At 47.0% G+C, this 16903-nt stretch overlaps 1 protein-coding gene across 1 annotated transcript in view; it reads left to right on the forward strand.

The window, feature by feature from the left end:
* The first annotated feature begins 419 nt into the window (after nucleotides 1-419).
* Nucleotides 420-16903, forward strand: part of GAD2 (glutamate decarboxylase 2) — a 69722-nt gene continuing 53238 nt past the window's right edge. The window contains exons 1-7 of the mRNA XM_067703500.1: nucleotides 420-1030; nucleotides 1654-1713; nucleotides 1909-2058; nucleotides 3111-3344; nucleotides 7940-8030; nucleotides 8567-8679; nucleotides 12543-12658. Of these exons, the coding sequence (XP_067559601.1) occupies nucleotides 955-1030; nucleotides 1654-1713; nucleotides 1909-2058; nucleotides 3111-3344; nucleotides 7940-8030; nucleotides 8567-8679; nucleotides 12543-12658 (840 nt within the window). The 5' untranslated portion in view covers nucleotides 420-954. The remainder of the gene's footprint in view (nucleotides 1031-1653; nucleotides 1714-1908; nucleotides 2059-3110; nucleotides 3345-7939; nucleotides 8031-8566; nucleotides 8680-12542; nucleotides 12659-16903) is intronic.

Consider the following 16903-nt stretch of genomic DNA (forward strand, 5'->3'; position numbering starts at 1 on the left):
CCAGCCGTCAGTCAGAACCTGGACGGTGGGTTCTGCGACCACGCGCTCCGAAGCTCAGGAATGGTGCGCCCCCGGGGACTGCGCGGCTCAGTAGGCAGGCATTAGGCTCCACTAAGGAGCTGAATTGAGCCCGTCAGTGCATAGATGCCCTTCCCCCACCGTCCCCTCCCCAGGCTCGCGAACCGCTCCCGATTCCGATTCTGGCCCGGTCGCCAGGGGTCCCGGGGTCACAGCGACCTCAGCACCCTCTTGGAGGAAGGCGGCGCGGGAATCGCGCCTCCTTCCTCGCAGCGGGAGATAGACCTCAAACAATACACCAATCGAGGCAAATAGAAGACTGTCTCGACCACCCTTCCCGCCTCGCCAAGGTCTCTGGTCTACCCCTGCTGAGGCACGCGCGCTCAGCCGCGTGAGCACTCCGGACAGCGCACCCGGGCCCGCGGGGGCAGCCGGCACCCTCACGCCTCACGCACGCCTGCCACCCACTCACTCTGACTCCAGCTCTGGCGCACTGTCTGCCTTGCACTCTCAAGGTTCAGCTCCCTCCCTCTGCCGCTTTTTCTTCCGCCGTCCCCTTATCCTTCCCTATTGGGCTCCTTCTCCTTCAAAATCGCTCCGGCGCTCCGGGCTTTCCCATCTCCTGGCTGTGAGGACCCCGCAACTGCCTTCTCTGTTCAACCCCCAGAGCTTTCAGAGCGTTGCCACGTCTCTAAGCTCTAATCCCAGCACACACACACACGCGCGCACGCACCCGCAGACACGCACGTTTCCTGTCCCTGTGTGACACCCACCCTCTGCGGGGCGGCCGCGCCGGTTCCCGCGCGGTGTCCTCATCCCGCCACACACACACGCACACTCACACACACACACGCACGCGCGCGTGCAGGGCGGATCGGAGGGCAGCTCGCCGACAGTTCGCATTCGGAGGCGTCCTGCTCCAGCCTCGCAGAGCCGATGGCATCTCCCAGCTCCGGCTTTTGGTCCTTCGCATCTGAAGATGGTTCCGGGGATCCCGAGAACCCTGGCACAGGTAGGAGAACCGGGACCTGCAGGAGGCGAGCTTTGCGGGTGGACTGGGGTTTGCGGGGCTGGGGAAGATTGAAAGAGGTTTTTCCACTTGCAGTGGGAAACTTCGGACGCTTAGCCCTGCCCTCGGGGTGTGTCCCTGATGACCCAAGAGACCAAACCCCCCACAGGCTCTTATCCCCTGGGAAGATGCCCAGAGAATCTCTGGCCCTTTCCGCTGAAGTCTGGGAGAGCCCCCAAAACACGGCGGCGTCTCCTGGACACCGAACTCGCGGGCCTGAGGCACTGCCGCCATCGTCGTGTCTGGACCCTGGAGAGGGACGGAGTGGCGGTGGGGAAAAGAAAAACTGGAAAGGGGGGAGAATTCTCTGCCTGGAAGGAGAGCCTGTGAGGAAATGGACAGCCTCGGTGTCTAGGAGAACTCGCCCAAGCGAGGCAGGAAGGGGACTTTGCCCTAACCGAGTGGCACCTCCCGCGCGCCTCCCGCACCTGCCCGCTGTGCGGGGCCGCAGGCAGCCTTTCCCGGACCCCGTTGACGTTGACGTCGTTCACAAAGAACGAAATTTCACACGTCTTTCTGCTCTTTTCTTACGGCCTCGCCCTCCTCCTGCCTGTCTTTCCTTGCAGCGAGGGCCTGGTGTCAGGTGGCTCAGAGGTTCACGGGCGGCATCGGAAACAAGCTGTGCGGTGAGTGCCGGTGCCCGGGGGAGGGAGGCGGACGTGGCCAGGCGCCTCGGAGCCCGCGGGGGGCAAAGGCACCTTCTCACCTCCGCATCCCATCGAGGGTCGGAGATTCTTGATTTTTGGCCGGGGACGGGCGGGGTGCTGGGAGCCGGGCCGGCGGGCGGCTGACTGAGGTCCGCGCTCCGTGTCCTTGCCCAGCCCTGCTCTACGGGGACGCCGAGAAGCCGGCAGAGAGCGGTGGAATCCAGCCCCCGAGGGCCGCCTCCCGCAAGGCCGCCTGCGCCTGCAACCAGAAGCCCTGCAGCTGCCCCAAAGCGGGGATCAACTACGCGTTTCTACACGCAACAGGTAAAGGCGCCTCGCGGGGCCCCCGGGAGCCTCTGCCCCTCGCCGTGGCCCGCCCACCGCGGCCAGGAGGGACCCCGCGCCGGGAGCCTGAGCCCGGGCGTCGAGTGGAGGGCGGAAGCGGACCTTAGGAGAACCTTAAGGCGACAGCGAGAAAGGCTGGGCCTGCCCCCCTCGGTCCGACCCCGGCCTCTGCTGGGCGCTGGGCGCTGGGCGCCGGGCGCTGGGCGTCCGCGTTCTAAGGGAGCTCCGGGGCCGCGGCGCTCTCGGCCGGGCGCCGCCCTCGGGTCTGCGGTGGCCGAGGCGCCCGCACGCGCCCTGGCTCCAGGTCCGCTCCTCGGTGCCGCTGAGGCCTCGGGTGGGACGCAGTTTCCAGTTCAAAATTTATGAGACTTTCTAGGTCTTTATATCGCAAGAGTAATTTGTAGCTGTATTTTCACAGGAGAACGATTCACGTGAGACCTGCACGCGGTTTTACTCCCTTGCGCTTACACACGCGGTCACCCAAATATGCGCGCGCGCGCGCGCACGCGCGCACACACACACACACACACACACACACACACACACACGCTGTCTTTGGAAACAGTGGATTTTCTTAATAGGCCAGAGATCCTAACATTGCATGATCCATTTTGCCTGATATGCCCAAAGGCATTCCTCAAACATTCCTGACTTGAAGTGTTTCCGTGATCATTTAAGATTTACTGAGAAATAACATTTAGCGGGAACGCCGGGGAAACAAATGAATGGAGGCATAGTCTCTTAAAAAAAAAAAAAAAAGAAAGAAAAAGAAAAGAAATAAGAAAGGAAGTAAGCAAACAAGTTATGAACTGAAATGCAAGAAATAATTTGGGGTAGGGAGAGGAATTGGAATTTTTTTCATTCCTTCATCTTTGAAGAATCCCTCCTCTTTAAAGAAAATGCTCTCGTTTTCAGAAGATTTTTTTAAAACGTAATATCTCTCGGTTCAAAGAGAAATTGTCAGCTGGCAAACTTGCCCTGGATAGTTTCATTGTAAAATTAAAATGTGGCATTTTGATTCCATTCTTTAGACCTGCTACCAGCGTGTGATGGAGAAAGACCCACTTTGGCATTTCTGCAAGATGTTATGGACATTTTGCTTCAGTATGTGGTGAAAAGTTTCGATAGATCAACCAAAGTGATTGACTTCCATTACCCCAATGAGCTTCTTCAAGAATATAACTGGGGATTGGCAGACCAACCACAAAATCTGGAGGAGATTTTGATGCATTGCCAGACAACTCTAAAATATGCCATTAAAACAGGTATTGTCCAATCAGAAATAATAAAGCTCTTTTTTCTTTTAAAGCTTTACTTTTTTCTATAAAAATGTTTCATTTTATGGAGTTAGTGATAATTTCAGATTTACAAAGTTATTTTTGTCATTTAAGAAAATAGTCATGATTAGAATGATTAACATCAATAGCACCCTTTGCTGTTGCTGTTCATGCTTGTGAAGTTGATAATGTCAGAAACGTTATCTAAGTATAAATCATCAGATCATACACTGCACTGTTTGACCATGGAAATTAACCACTGATGTAGAAGCAACCATTTGTCAACAGAGGCCTGTAGAAATGACCGAAAATAGAGAAAGAAAGGGAATCTCGAAATGAAAGAGCAAAAGGCATGATCCAAACAAAAGCCCAAATACCAGTGCAGTGCTGGTATTTCCTTGGCATAGAAAGCATCAGAAATTGGACAAACCATCCATGTAATGGTTGAAGCAGCAGGATAATGTTTTGGCATTGTCTCAAATGACCAAGACTTCAGATTTGAACTCCAGGTTTCCTCTGTTTTTAAATAAATGTACACAAAAGAAAACAGAATACAAACTAGCTTAACAATTCAGCCATGTTCTACAAGGATGTTCATGCTTCCTAACCATTCTGTATATATGACAAAGAAAAAAGGGATAGAGGAGAATCAGATATCCTTAAGGGCAAACATTTTTAGTCTATCTTGTATTTATTGCTTTTTTATAGTATTCTTCACACTCTATCCATTTTATAGCCCCAGGTGTAACATTTATGTGGGTGCCGTCTAAGCTTTTATTTTATCTACACAAAGTCAGCTGTTCATCTCCCCAGGTTTTGATTACCCCTTCGTTTTCTACTTTGCCTCTAATCATCCTGATACATGGTGGCACTACACTTCACTAAAGCAATAAAAATAAATGTGAATGAATTTGGGGGGAGGGGAGATCTTGTGGATCTAAATTGATTTTTAGCCTTAAAAAAGATTTGCTAACAAATAAATATGTAAAATATCACAAAATGTTAATTTCCCTAGAAACTTAATCTTTTTCTTTGCAAGTTTTGAATTACATGAATTATCAGTATCCTTCTAATCAACAACAGGTTTTAAGAATGTTTGCCGTGTGACTTTTAGCCCTTTGTTTTGTTTTGTTTTGTTTTTGCACGTTCTTTTTACCAACAGAGAGGAAAGATATGCATAGAAGCCTTAGGAAATTGATTTCCTGTACTATTATTATCCACTTTTGTGAAAGTATAGGCTTAGAATTAGATACATAGGGAAAAGAATTTAACTTGGAGATTTCTATCGGACTCAATCTATGGAATATGAATTTTGAAGACTTCTTAGATTTCATTCTCAGTTATATTCAGAGAGTCCACATGATGTGTGTACTAGGTACTAAAGATGGTTTTTCTTCCAGATTTTCATGTACCTGTAGGTGCAGACCTGAGCAATGCTTTTAGTTCATTTGTATTTGATCTATTCCCCAACCTAATATTTAAATACATTAACAGTAAATTGCTACCTATTATTTTGATTGTTACCAAGCCAAAAAGAATCTATAAAAATGTTTCACGTCTTCATCCTTAAAAGCTGGTGGTGTCTGAAATGCAATTTAAAGAGTTAAGATAATGGAAGTTGTAGGTCAATGATAGTAATAGCTCTGTCTGTCAATGTTCCATTTAGTGTCGGGAAAAGATGGGCTAACTCAACGCTTAGATTTTGCCATAATGCTTGTGAAACTGTTGGTCAGTGTAGCTCTAATGCATTTTATTTAAAGGTCAGAAAAAGCATGATTGAGCTGGATTTCTGACCAAGGCATATCAATATTAATTCAGTGTCAATATTATTCATAACATATGTAGTCTTCTGGTCCTTTCCCCCACCCCCAATAGCATTTCAAGTAATTAACAGCTGTCACCTTCCTTTTTGACTGGCAAGTTTATAGGTTTCATGCTGTAACTTGTATTTGACAACTAGTACTATTTAGGGTCTGTGAAGCAGTTACCATCACTGCTACCATTAGGTGTGCTAATGCCCCTCAGAAGATTCTTTTATAAAATGCATGTTATCATCTGCTTTCTACTGAGAGTCTTTAACCTAATTTCCACTTGGACTCCAGGCTTAGAGAGAAGTGAGGGGCAGGGGGGAAGTCTTCATGCATTGTTAAAATTACCTCTGTAAGGAATGTTGCAAAAGAAAACTGAGAAGTGCAGAGAATGATAAAATTCTGGAATAGTTAGCGTTTGCTAGGGTCGTTGGGTTTGCTAGTAGTGGGGTGGGGTGGTGGAGGGCTTAATCTTGTATTGAATCTCTGAACTCAGCCATGAGACAAAGGCATTGAAGCATCAGTAAACCAGGCCATCCTTGGGTGTGTGTCGCGGGTCCAGAGAGAGCAGCCTGGACCGACTTGGGGCCCCTTCCCAACGGACACCAGGGTCACAGCTGCCTGCGGCTGGCTGTTCACAGAGTCTGCGCGTCCTTCCTGGCTCATTTGCTGATCTGTGGGGAGTGGTCCAGAGGCGGGAGCAGCTCTAATCTCTGGTTTCAAACTCGCTGTCTCTGGCGGCAGCGCGTGGCCACCCGACTCCTTGGCCGGGCGCTGGCTCACAACATGGGGCCGGCGGGGGGGTGGGCAGCAGCAGTAGCGGCTAGGACAGCAGGCAGGCAGGTCTCAGGGAACCCTGCCTGGATTCGGCGGCAGCCTATACGTTCATGGGAAGCGAGCAAATATAATATTTCTGCGGAAATCAAGAGGACACATGGTTGTGATTTGTCAAAGCATCTCCCTGCGTGTTTCCACATCCTTATCAGTGAATGCAGATTTTGAGGCAGGAGAGATTTAGGTGAAATAGACCAAGGTCAAAAATTTATGGAAGAAGGAAGCCAAGCAAATGAAGCGTCAGAGTTCTTTCCACAGTTTCCCGAAGTCATCGGGTGAATTGACCTTCTGATTACCTGGGGCACAACACATATCTTGGGATCCCTCTCAATTTTATGCAGAGGTTTTCATGCCAACGTTTCCATAGAGTTAGTGTGTGATCATAGATACCAGATTTGTCCAGAAAATGCATGTGAGTTGGGAGAGTTGATTAATGGATAGATTTGCTAATCCTTATTAATTTCCTCGCTTCAAAGAAATGGCTTAGGGAAAGAGGGATGAAGGGGCCTCAGGAGGGAGAAGAGGGCTATGATTTCAGCTGTGAGCGCTAATGAAATGGGGAGCAATGAGGCGGAGAGGAGTAGCAGCGAGCCTGTTTCCCTTTCTGTGGATGCGCAGACTGACGGGGTCAGCATCAGAGCAAAAAGCTTGAAGGGCACCGTGCAGGGCCAAAGGGAGGTAAGACAATGCCGGAGAATGAGCGAGAGCTGCCCAAACCCCAATCTCTTTAAGATGTGCTCTTTCCCAGCTCCTATCTCTTCTCGGGGTCTCATGGTCTGGCCACATGCCCGCGGCTGATAAGAGAAACGCTCTGGTCCTGGTCCCGAGATCAGCTTTGTGTTGACTTTTGTCTCTGCTTTCCCCATTGCCTTCCTTTATCTTGTTTTGTCCATGCTGGCATGGGAGACTCGCACATCCCCAGGCTTCAGACAGGCGTCCAGTAAGTGGCAGATGCCTTTTCATCAGAGACTATTTCCATAATCGTTAATCTTCCAAAATTTTTGCTGCTAAACAAATCACAGATTTATAGATAGGCTTGTGTGGGGCAAGACAAGGAAGTGGAATTCTAATGAGATCTTTACAATCACATTTTAAGTAATAGCCTCAGGAGTGTTTGCGTGTCAACCCCTTTAGAGAGTTTTAGAGGAATCCAGGAGTTAATTAGATAAGCCTGGCTAATAGACTGATCAGTCCATTGACTATACCTTCATGTATCTTGTTGACAAGACAGTGATGTTGACTGTATTTAGCTTTATTTTGAATTGCAACTACGAAGGAGCTCTGTTGTTTATGATCGAATATTCAGACAGAAAAGAATTGACAATTAGGTCTGTTCATATCATCTTTAGACAGTCATCACCTTTTGAGTCCAGGGCAAACCACTCAATAGAGTGTCCTATTTTCTCATTTTTGCCTTGTCTTTTCTGATCATCAGCCATTTGTCACTGATATTACCATGGATGTTAGCATGCCTGGCGGATGTCATGGTACATGACTGATTCCCAGGACAACTTCAATGGAAAAGGAGTTTTTAACAGCACAAGTGTAAACAAGAAGTCGCCTGTCTTTGAATAGCTTTGGATTGCACCGGCATTTGAGTTTGCAAATATATTGAAAGAATGCTAGAAAATAAACTAGTGTCCACATTGCAAATCACGATTATTTTTCTTTATAGGGTATGTTTAAAGGAAGATTTTTAGAGTATGTTTTAAGAAATATCAAAACCCAAAACAGTTTCTCTTGTTAAAGGAAATGCTCCTTTGGGATGTGTGTGTGTTTGTGTGTGTGTGTGTGTGTGAGTGAGAGAGAGAGATGGGTTTCTGAGTATGCATTTGCTATTACTGAAGGATCTTTCAAGGTTCTTTAGCAGAGAAATCATGTGTTTCGGAAGCATTTATTTTCATCGAATTCATCCTGATTCTGGTGTTCTGTCTAATTCAGGGCATCCCAGATATTTCAATCAACTTTCTACAGGACTGGATATGGTTGGATTAGCAGCAGACTGGCTGACATCAACAGCAAACACTAACATGTAAGTAGCTAAACGTGTTTTTGTGTAATCCAGGATAATTATTAATGAGATTCCATAATCTTTATTCTACCTCTCATGTGAAAAACTTCTTTTTATTAAGTAGCCCCTAAAATAGTGAGACGAACTTCAGAGGAGCATAGATGTTTACTTTAGCTTAAAAGATAGTCCTGATATATCTTTCATGCAATCAAAGTTATACACCATGTTCTAAACACCAAAGGGACATTTTGGGGCATGTTGGATTTATAATTATGTATAATATGAGAGAGCAATGGGACCGGATGTTGTCTTTTAGATAGTGTTATAATGTTACTCTGCAATATATTTATTCACTGTGATAAATGACCCTTGCTCATTAAGCCAATGATTGAAGCTCTTGACTTTAGGAATGTAGAAAACTGAGCAAAGCATTTTTCTCTCTGCCCAGTGCTATAATGGTAAATTGTTCTGTAGATTGAAATTGTTCTGTAGATACTGTAATGATGAATTATTCCTTTGAGTTACGGACATAAAATGTGGCCATTACTACGTTTCAGGTTCACCTATGAAATTGCTCCAGTATTTGTGCTTTTGGAATATGTCACGCTAAAGAAAATGAGAGAAATCATTGGCTGGCCTGGGGGCTCTGGCGATGGGATATTTTCTCCTGGTATATGATATTTTAACTTTTCTTTGTGTTTTTTTCTTCTGATATGTCATGCCTTATTATGAACCTAGAAATGATTAAATATCTAGTCTGTGTTTCTGCATTAGGTTACATAGGCTATATACTGATCAAAAGAATGAATGTAATTAAGTGCATGTGACCATTGACCACACCTCCAAGCCAACTACACCATGCTTGAATATTAACTATTTGTGTTCGAAAAAAGCATAATCAGCAATGGTACTAACCCAGTACTTCTACTGTGATCCTACACATAGGATACGGATCATGTGGAACAAAGGAGGAAAGACTCCTAATAAGGGAATTATAGAATAAGGAGAATTCACTCTCCCAAGCCTCAGTGAAAGGAGGAGTTTCTTAGAGCTAAGAGAGAGGGTGACGATTTCTTCAAGAGGTTTCTCATTCTTTTGCTTCTTTATGATGTCATTCAATCTTCCAGTCTTTCCCATCCTGCCTTTTGTCACCAGCCATTGCATTCTCAGCTCCGTTATTTACACCTCTTCCAGCCAAGAAAATCAACCTGAGACAGAAAGTCCCGCTTTTGGTTCCTGGGTCTGTGTGCGTGACCTTGGTTTGATGCGGAGATGAAATAAAAGTTAGGAAGGCAGTGGGAAGAGAGAGAGTCACTGACCCGTGGAAAGGAAAGCTGGCGTGCAGACTGTCACCTCCTCAGCGGCAAGAGAGGGGTCTTCAGAATGGGTGTTACTGCCCCAGGGCTCACCCCACTGGGGAGGCCAGAGCCACACCAGCCATTGTGTCAGGCAGAGCAAAGGCCAAGTCGGGATCCCTCTTCAGCAGATCTACAAAGACAAGGGGGTGATGAGGGAGAGAGAAAGTGAAGGGGAGGCAGAAGGAAGAAATGACGATGAGTAACAGTGGCCTCAGGGCCAAGCCTTAAATGAAGCAGCTTTATCTGCGAGCTCAGATCGGCTGTTTTATTTTCTGGTTTTAAAGCCGTAGCCTATGTTTTCAGGGGCTGAAGGAAGATGTGTTAGTTAAATGAAAGGGAAAATTTGCCTTTTTTAATTTAAAGTCATTGAACACCAGCTGTGATAAATTTTAAGCTAGCTTTATTTTGTAGGAAACTGAGTATTTAGTGTTCCTTTGGAAAACCATCCCCAACTGAGGGAAGTTTGTCATCATTAACTGGAACTGATGCTCTTAAGGTGTTTTTTCGTGAGGAACTAGGTAGGGTACAGAGATCAACGTTGTTTCTACCTTTATTCTTCCCTCTCTTGTAAGATCGGTTGTGTGATTGAGCTGTCCTGAGGCAACCAGGAGCACCTTGGGCTCTCTTTTAATGGTTCCCAAGAGTGGGAAGAGAACGGCTGCTCCTGTGGCCCCGGAAAAGGTGGCTAAGGGGGGTTGGGCCAGGCCTAACTTACCTGGCTGGTCTTGGGACCCACCTGCCCCAGAAAATACACAGCCAGAGAAAGACTCCCCTTTGGCAGTTCTGCGAAGCCAGACATGGACTAAGGGCTGCCACCCTCATCAGTGGTGGGGAACGATCAGGTAGAAGAGACTAGAACTTGACCCTGAGGCTCCTTCCTTAGATCCTGGAGACCCACATGCTCTGACCCCAAGGTGGAAGCCGTAGATGCCAGGCTACACGGTAATGCAGACCTTGCAGAATCAGAAGGGGACAAAAGAAAAGGTCATCAGCAACCTGTTTCCGCCCTGCTTTCTACGAGGCGTTACAGAGGAGAGACGGATCGCAGCACCCTTCCTTGTTAACGGATGCCTTTCTGGGTAGCATCCAGCCTTATTCCTGGGGAAAGGGTCTTATGATTTAAGGGGTGGACATAAGGGAAATCACATATCTATGTGCCTGAGACCTGAGAGTCCCATTGCCTGGGACTAGACATGAAGAGTTAGGTCTGTGCTTGAATATATAGCAGCCCAGTGTCCTTACACCTCCATCTGTAACAGCCAGAGGCGACATGCTTCATGGAAAGTCCTTTGAGACTTCTAGAAGAAATCTGTTTACGGGATGTAACCTTCGGCCGGGACCCAGAGGGAACTAGAGAACGTCATCGCTCAGGGAAATCTTGCACAAACCTTTTCGTACCTAACAGGATTTTCAGAATGTTTCGGGTCTTGCTTTTGCACCCTTTCTCTGGGAGATTCCTGGGAAAGAAGAGCACGTAGGGCTCATGCGTCTGTCCTCCTGCCTGTGTGACACAGTGCAGTCTGCTCTGTCCAGAGACCCAGGAGCCTCTTCATCCCTCTCCGGACGGCTGAACCTTTAGATGGAGAATGACAGAGCCATGAGACAAAGAGTGGGAAGCAGAGTGGGACTCCCTGGACAGTTGTCCTGGGAAGTGCACTCTCTCTGTGTCCATCTTCCCCTTTTTCTTCCTCTCTCCTTTCTCCCCAGCCTCTGTGAAAAGAACTAGGGCAGTGGTTCTCAACTGGGAGCTATTTTGTCCCCAGGGGATATTTGGCAGTGTCTCTGGAGAAATTTTTGATTGTCACAACTCATTTGGGGACGGGGGGCATGTAGTCCTACTGGCATCTGGTGGGTAGAGGCCAGGGATGCCCAGGGAAGCCCCACCATAAGGAATTATCCAGCCTGAAATACCCCTGAGTGCCAGGATGGAGAAACCACGAGCTAGAGTGAAACTTCCTTTAAAAGCTGATCCTTTGCCCACCAGCATCCTGCACGGTCAGGCCTGCTCAGAGCAGGCTTGACCTGGATTCTAGTTGTTCTGTGTCTCTGGGGTCCGGAAGAGGTAGGGACTGCCCTCATTCTGACTGATGACAAAGCCAGGCTCTGGGTGACTACTGCTGTTCTGCCAGGTTGCCTGCTTGCATCAGAGCCCAGGGCAGAGACAAGGCAGAGTCATGGCCCTGTGTGGGCCATCCAGCTTGGTACAGAGAACCCTCCTCCACAGCCACCAGAAGGGAAAGGAGCTCAGAGAACTCACGTGATGGCAGAGCCCGGGCGCCTCCCCCTGTGGGTTGTGGGGGCTCGCTGTGTCTTCACTCTGCCTCGTGGTCTCACAGCTCCCACATCAGCATATCCATGTGCATTCGCAACGATCTGTCTTTTACCTGGTCAGCAAAAATCCTAAACTTTCCAACAATCCTGGGGAGAAGCTCACTTTCCTTTGCTTGTCAAAGGAGACTCTACTTATAAGATACAGATCTTATGGTATGAAATCCTTGCCAACCTTAGGATGACACATGAAGAGTAATTCAGTATGGACTTCAAATTCCCTTTGTTGTGTATTTTCCTATAATGATGAAATTGTAAGCATTAAAGTTATATTTCAATGATGGCATTGAGAGGGAAGAACCATTTGGGGGGAATTAACAGATGAATATGATGAGATGGGCTTGGGTGTTTATCCTCATCCTATAAGGACTGTTAACAGTCCACCTCATTAATAGCAACTGATTTCTCAGTCCAAGTGCAAGGCATTGCATGAGCTGAAATGAAAAGAAATGTCCTCTCCAAATGTCCTCTCCATGATATAAGTTTATCACAGGCCTAATGCAGAATGACCACACTGTCAAGCCAAGAAGGAAGGCAACACTTTTTAAGTTCTTAAAAGCCTCTTCAAAGGGCTCCTAGTAAGAGCAGAGTCAACTGCAGTCCCCCAGTGAGAGTAGGGTGTGGAAGGCTGGCATCCATCCTAGAGTTGGGCTAAATGCTCCTTCTCTGGACCCTCTTAGCTAGTGCCTTTGAGTCTGTGGATTCAACTCAAAGGACAGCCAGTAAGAAGGTATTCTCCTGTGTCCAAGGAGGACTCTAGGTCAATGGAAATAAGGAATGTTGCTTGCATGTGAAATGATGACGTTGACAGTGACTAGAAGAGGTAACTTTTTGCTCTGCCCTTTAGGTGGCGCTATATCCAACATGTACGCTATGCTGATTGCGCGCTTTAAGATGTTCCCTGAGGTCAAGGAGAAAGGGATGGCTGCGGTCCCCAGGCTCATTGCCTTCACGTCTGAGCATGTAGGTGTCAACGTTCTTTCCAAGTTTAAGGTTATATTCCTTAAAGCCCCGGTTAAAGGGATGGTATTTGGAAATACTTTACCCCATGGTTTCTCTTTCCAGAAGATACTTCTTGGGACAGAATGAGGGGAGAGGTCGGCTGGGTGGTAAATGGGGTGAGCTGCTTTGTTTTTGAAATTCAAGAAAATGCTCAAAGAGAAAGCAGAATGCTTTCACCCCTCATTCCTTTACTTACTTCTCTGTAATAATGTCACATTCTGGGGCAATGGGAGGAGGAGAGAGGGTAGAGTAACTGTGAACTCATTGCATCATCAGTGCTGTGCCTATGTAACTCAACACCCCCAAGCATCCTGTTGAAACAGTCTTTCTGTTACAAAGTTCCGATCAGGTATTGTACCCTCTTGCTTCCTTGAGACGCTTTTGCGGCTGACTTAACCAGAGGTTTCATCACTGTAGAGAAATGGTCTAGTGACTGTCGTATCTCCTCTCTGGGCTGGATCTGTGTCAGCCAAGCAGAGGCTCCTGTCTACTGCCAGGCTGCTGTCCGGGCAGGACGCTGAGAGTTTGGTGCTCCCGGGAATGGTGCTTCGCATTCCTTCCATGGCCTTTAAGGAGTTAATGCCGTCGTTCCTACTACCACTGAGGCACTGGAAAAATGGCCCATCCTGTGCACATAAATGAAGCCAAACAGCTTTAGCCTGCCAAGCTACCATCTTTCTCGCATGTGCCAGGGCAATGCAGCACGCAAGTTCAAAGCCACAGAGCAGCTGTTTGAGCAAGGTCTCGGTGCCAAACTGTCCTGCCACATGTGACCTGCGGGGAACCAGAGTCTGTTCTTGACAGGTGTTCGTAAGCATCACCTGCTGCGTAATTCCTAAGATTGTTCCTTCACGGCATCTGCTTCAAGGTAGCCTAGAGTCTAGGAAACGATTGCCTCAGAGATCGAAAAGCCTCTGAGGGCCGGGGAGCTGGGAGATGGGGAAGGACTCAGATCCACCACAGAACTTTCCTTTTTCCTATTTTAAGTGGTGTGTGTGTGTGTGTGTGTGTGTGTGTGTGTGTGTTCATAACAAGGAAACAAAAGGCAAGTACCGATGGGAAGCCAGTGAATACAATTCACGACCACTCCACCAGCCGTGGAATTAAAGGAACCGAATGATTTCTCCTTCGCGTCTTTAGCATCTTGCTTTCAGTCACGTCATAGCATTTTAATTTAATGCCCTTCCTCGATTTATAGGCGTCAAATTTAGCAGCCTCTGATGTTTTACTTTCCTATTGCTGCTGGAACAAATTACTACAAACTTCACGGCTTAAAACAACATGAATTCATTATCCTGCCGTTCCGGAGGTCAGAAATCTGCAGTGGGTCAGGCAGGGCTGTGTTCCTTCTGGATACCATAGGAGAGCATCCATTTCCTTGCCTTTCCGGTTTCTAGAGGCTGCTTGCCTGCCTTGGGTCAGGGCCACTTCTTCCATCTTCAAAACCAGCAGCAGCAGGTCTTCCAGTCCCCTCGCCCCCGTCTCTGACCTCTGCTTTCATCTCCTTCCCTGGCCCCGATTCTCCTGTCTCCCTCTTTCTCTTGTGATTACACCCTGGTAACACAGGATAATCTTTCATCTCAAGGTCCTTCATCACATCTTCAAAGTGCCCTTTGCCATGTATGGTGACAGAGTCACAGGTTTAAGGGATTAGGATGTGAACATCTTTGGGGGGCACATCATTCATGCTACCAAGCCTAGGTCCCCACCATGAGATAACTCTCATTTCTCAGCTTCTCCATGGGTAGAAAAGTATAAGGTAATTTGCCTTCCAATTACGATTTCCCTAAAGTGGATTTGGATCCCTAAATAGTTACATGTACTGTATTCTCAGACCAAAAAGCCCAGGTGATCTTATATTGGCATCTTCTTCCTTTGGTTTCCGTGCTGTTTCCACATCCTGAAATGAGGTTGACCTACCAGCAAGTTCCTTGTGCTCTCTGATTTCTGCACGAGTTTCTTGGGCTCAAGTTGGATGTAAGTTCACTCAGCGTTGCTCAGAAAGTCCAGGTCATATGATCTGAGGATAATTTTGCTATGCCTTTTTTCCTTGATATTGTCAACTTTGATCTCTTTCTCCATTTTCCAAGAAAAGAAAGGTGATTCAGAAAGAAATGACTACGGCAACCATTCGATCCTCCCGCCTCCTTCTGGTATTTCTATCTGTGCCCGTAATTACGGAAGAACATTTGAAAATTATGAACCTAAAGTACCAGTCGTTTCTGACTCAAAGATTATTTTGACAGATGAACTCTCCTTCCAATGTACAAAACCTTATATCTGATTGCTGTGGACCATTTCCAACTTCTAATAGACAAAAGTTCATCTGATTCAACCCTGTGGGCCCGGCAGAACAGAGATTGTTCTCAGCATTTTTTTTTTAAATGAAGAGGCTGCAGTTAGCTAGGTAGGTAGAGCCAGGATTAAGCAGATTTCCTGACTCCCAGACCAGTGAGGGCCCTGCCCCAGCTACCAGTGCAGAAACCAGATTAAGAGATACAGCGACAGAGTTTTATAAACCACAGATCATCAATTGCTTTAACACTTTATACCTTCCCGAGTCAGATTTCCACCAAGAGCTTTTTTCTTTACGTGAAGGTGATGCTCAACTGTTCCTTCTCCATTCCCCCGCCACACACACACACAAATCCTCCTTGATACCCATAGGTTGGGCTGGGAAGGGCTTCTCCCATGTCTCCTGGAGCACTTGATCCAAACCATTCTGGACAGATGAGTCCTTAAAAGTGAGTCTTGCCTTGAAGCTCCAAGTTAGGAGGCAGCACAAGCCCCATGTCTAGTTGCTGCTGGGCTCCAGACCTCAGGGCCATTCGACCCTATTCATCCTCTAGTACAGCTCCTTCTACCTTCAGGCCAGGCCAGATCTTTCCTTAGTCTTTTCGGATTTCACAGTCACTGTTCCCACCAGCCCCAGAAATAGATCTTCCCAGGCTAAAGAAAGAAAATTGCCAAGTCCGTTCTCAAATGCCTTTTCTCCAGGCCTGTTTCCATCTCTGCATGGAGGTTTCCTTCCTGAATCCCTTGACCTGCAGGGAGAAGGGTGATGGGGGGGCTGCTGTGTGGATCCTGTGGGGAAAGGGGAGGCCAATGGCCAAGGCAGGAGCTGCTTCAGTTACGGTCTCTCTTTATGCTCTTGGAGAGTTTCCAAGGCCCAAGACTTTTGGAGAATCAAATGAGAGCCTTAAAAAACAGTTCCCTCAGTGCCTGGGACATAGGGAACTCTACATAAATATTAGGTAACTTGAAAACAACAACAACACCTTGTTTTATGGATGAAGAAGCCAAGCCCCAGAGGTGGAAGATGTCTTGCCCAAGGTTTCGTGTCCAGTCAATGGCAGCATCAGCTCTAGAGCCTCAGTTTTCCAACCATCCCAACACTGCTCTTTCAGCTCCTAGGCTGGCTGACCTGATCGCCACTCTAGCTGGCTGTTCTCCATTCACTTGAAGCATCTTTTCTCAAATCCTGTTTTCTTCATGTTGGTTATTCTAATGCTAATACAGTTTCCTGATCTATTGAACCAGGTCCAGTTACTGTCCTTTCTCCTATTCTGAGCACAGAGTTTATAACTGGATGTGGTTAGCGCCATAGAGATGAAAATGGGGTTGAGAAACTGTCATCCTCCAGCACCCAGCCAGAAACTTCACATGTTCAGAAAGCAAAGGGTCATCTTATGTTTTCTAGCTGACACTTCACTCTGTCTCTGCCACATCGCACAAAGCTACCCATCACTTTTCTGGCCACCAAAACACACTAGAACTTTCCCTAGCTGATAAGCAGGGCAAGCTGGGTTTGTTTTTTTGAATCGAACAGTTTTCTTGAAATTTGCATAGGACTAAATCAAACAGATAGTATTGCGATGAAGAACAGAAGAACATAAATCACTGAGTTGAAACAAGAGATAGCGTTTATGAGTTAGGAGCTCCAAGATGATTTTCCTCCAAAATGTAGAATGACAAAATTGGAAGGGATCTTAAAGATTATATGGTTCAGTACTCATCCTGTGCTGGAATCTCATCAAACTCAGCGATAGAAGAGCTTGGCAAAAATTAATCTGATGACTTTTAGGTCCTGTCTTGAAAGGAGGTTTAGAGGAAAGCTAAGATCCCAGCTCAGTAATTCACATCTCTCTCTCTCTCTAAATCTTCTGAAAGCCCCAACCGTGAGCTTAATTCCAAATTCCTCTTATT

This window comes from Pseudorca crassidens, chromosome 1, assembly GCF_039906515.1.
Source record: "Pseudorca crassidens isolate mPseCra1 chromosome 1, mPseCra1.hap1, whole genome shotgun sequence".
Lineage (NCBI taxonomy): Eukaryota > Metazoa > Chordata > Mammalia > Artiodactyla > Delphinidae > Pseudorca > Pseudorca crassidens.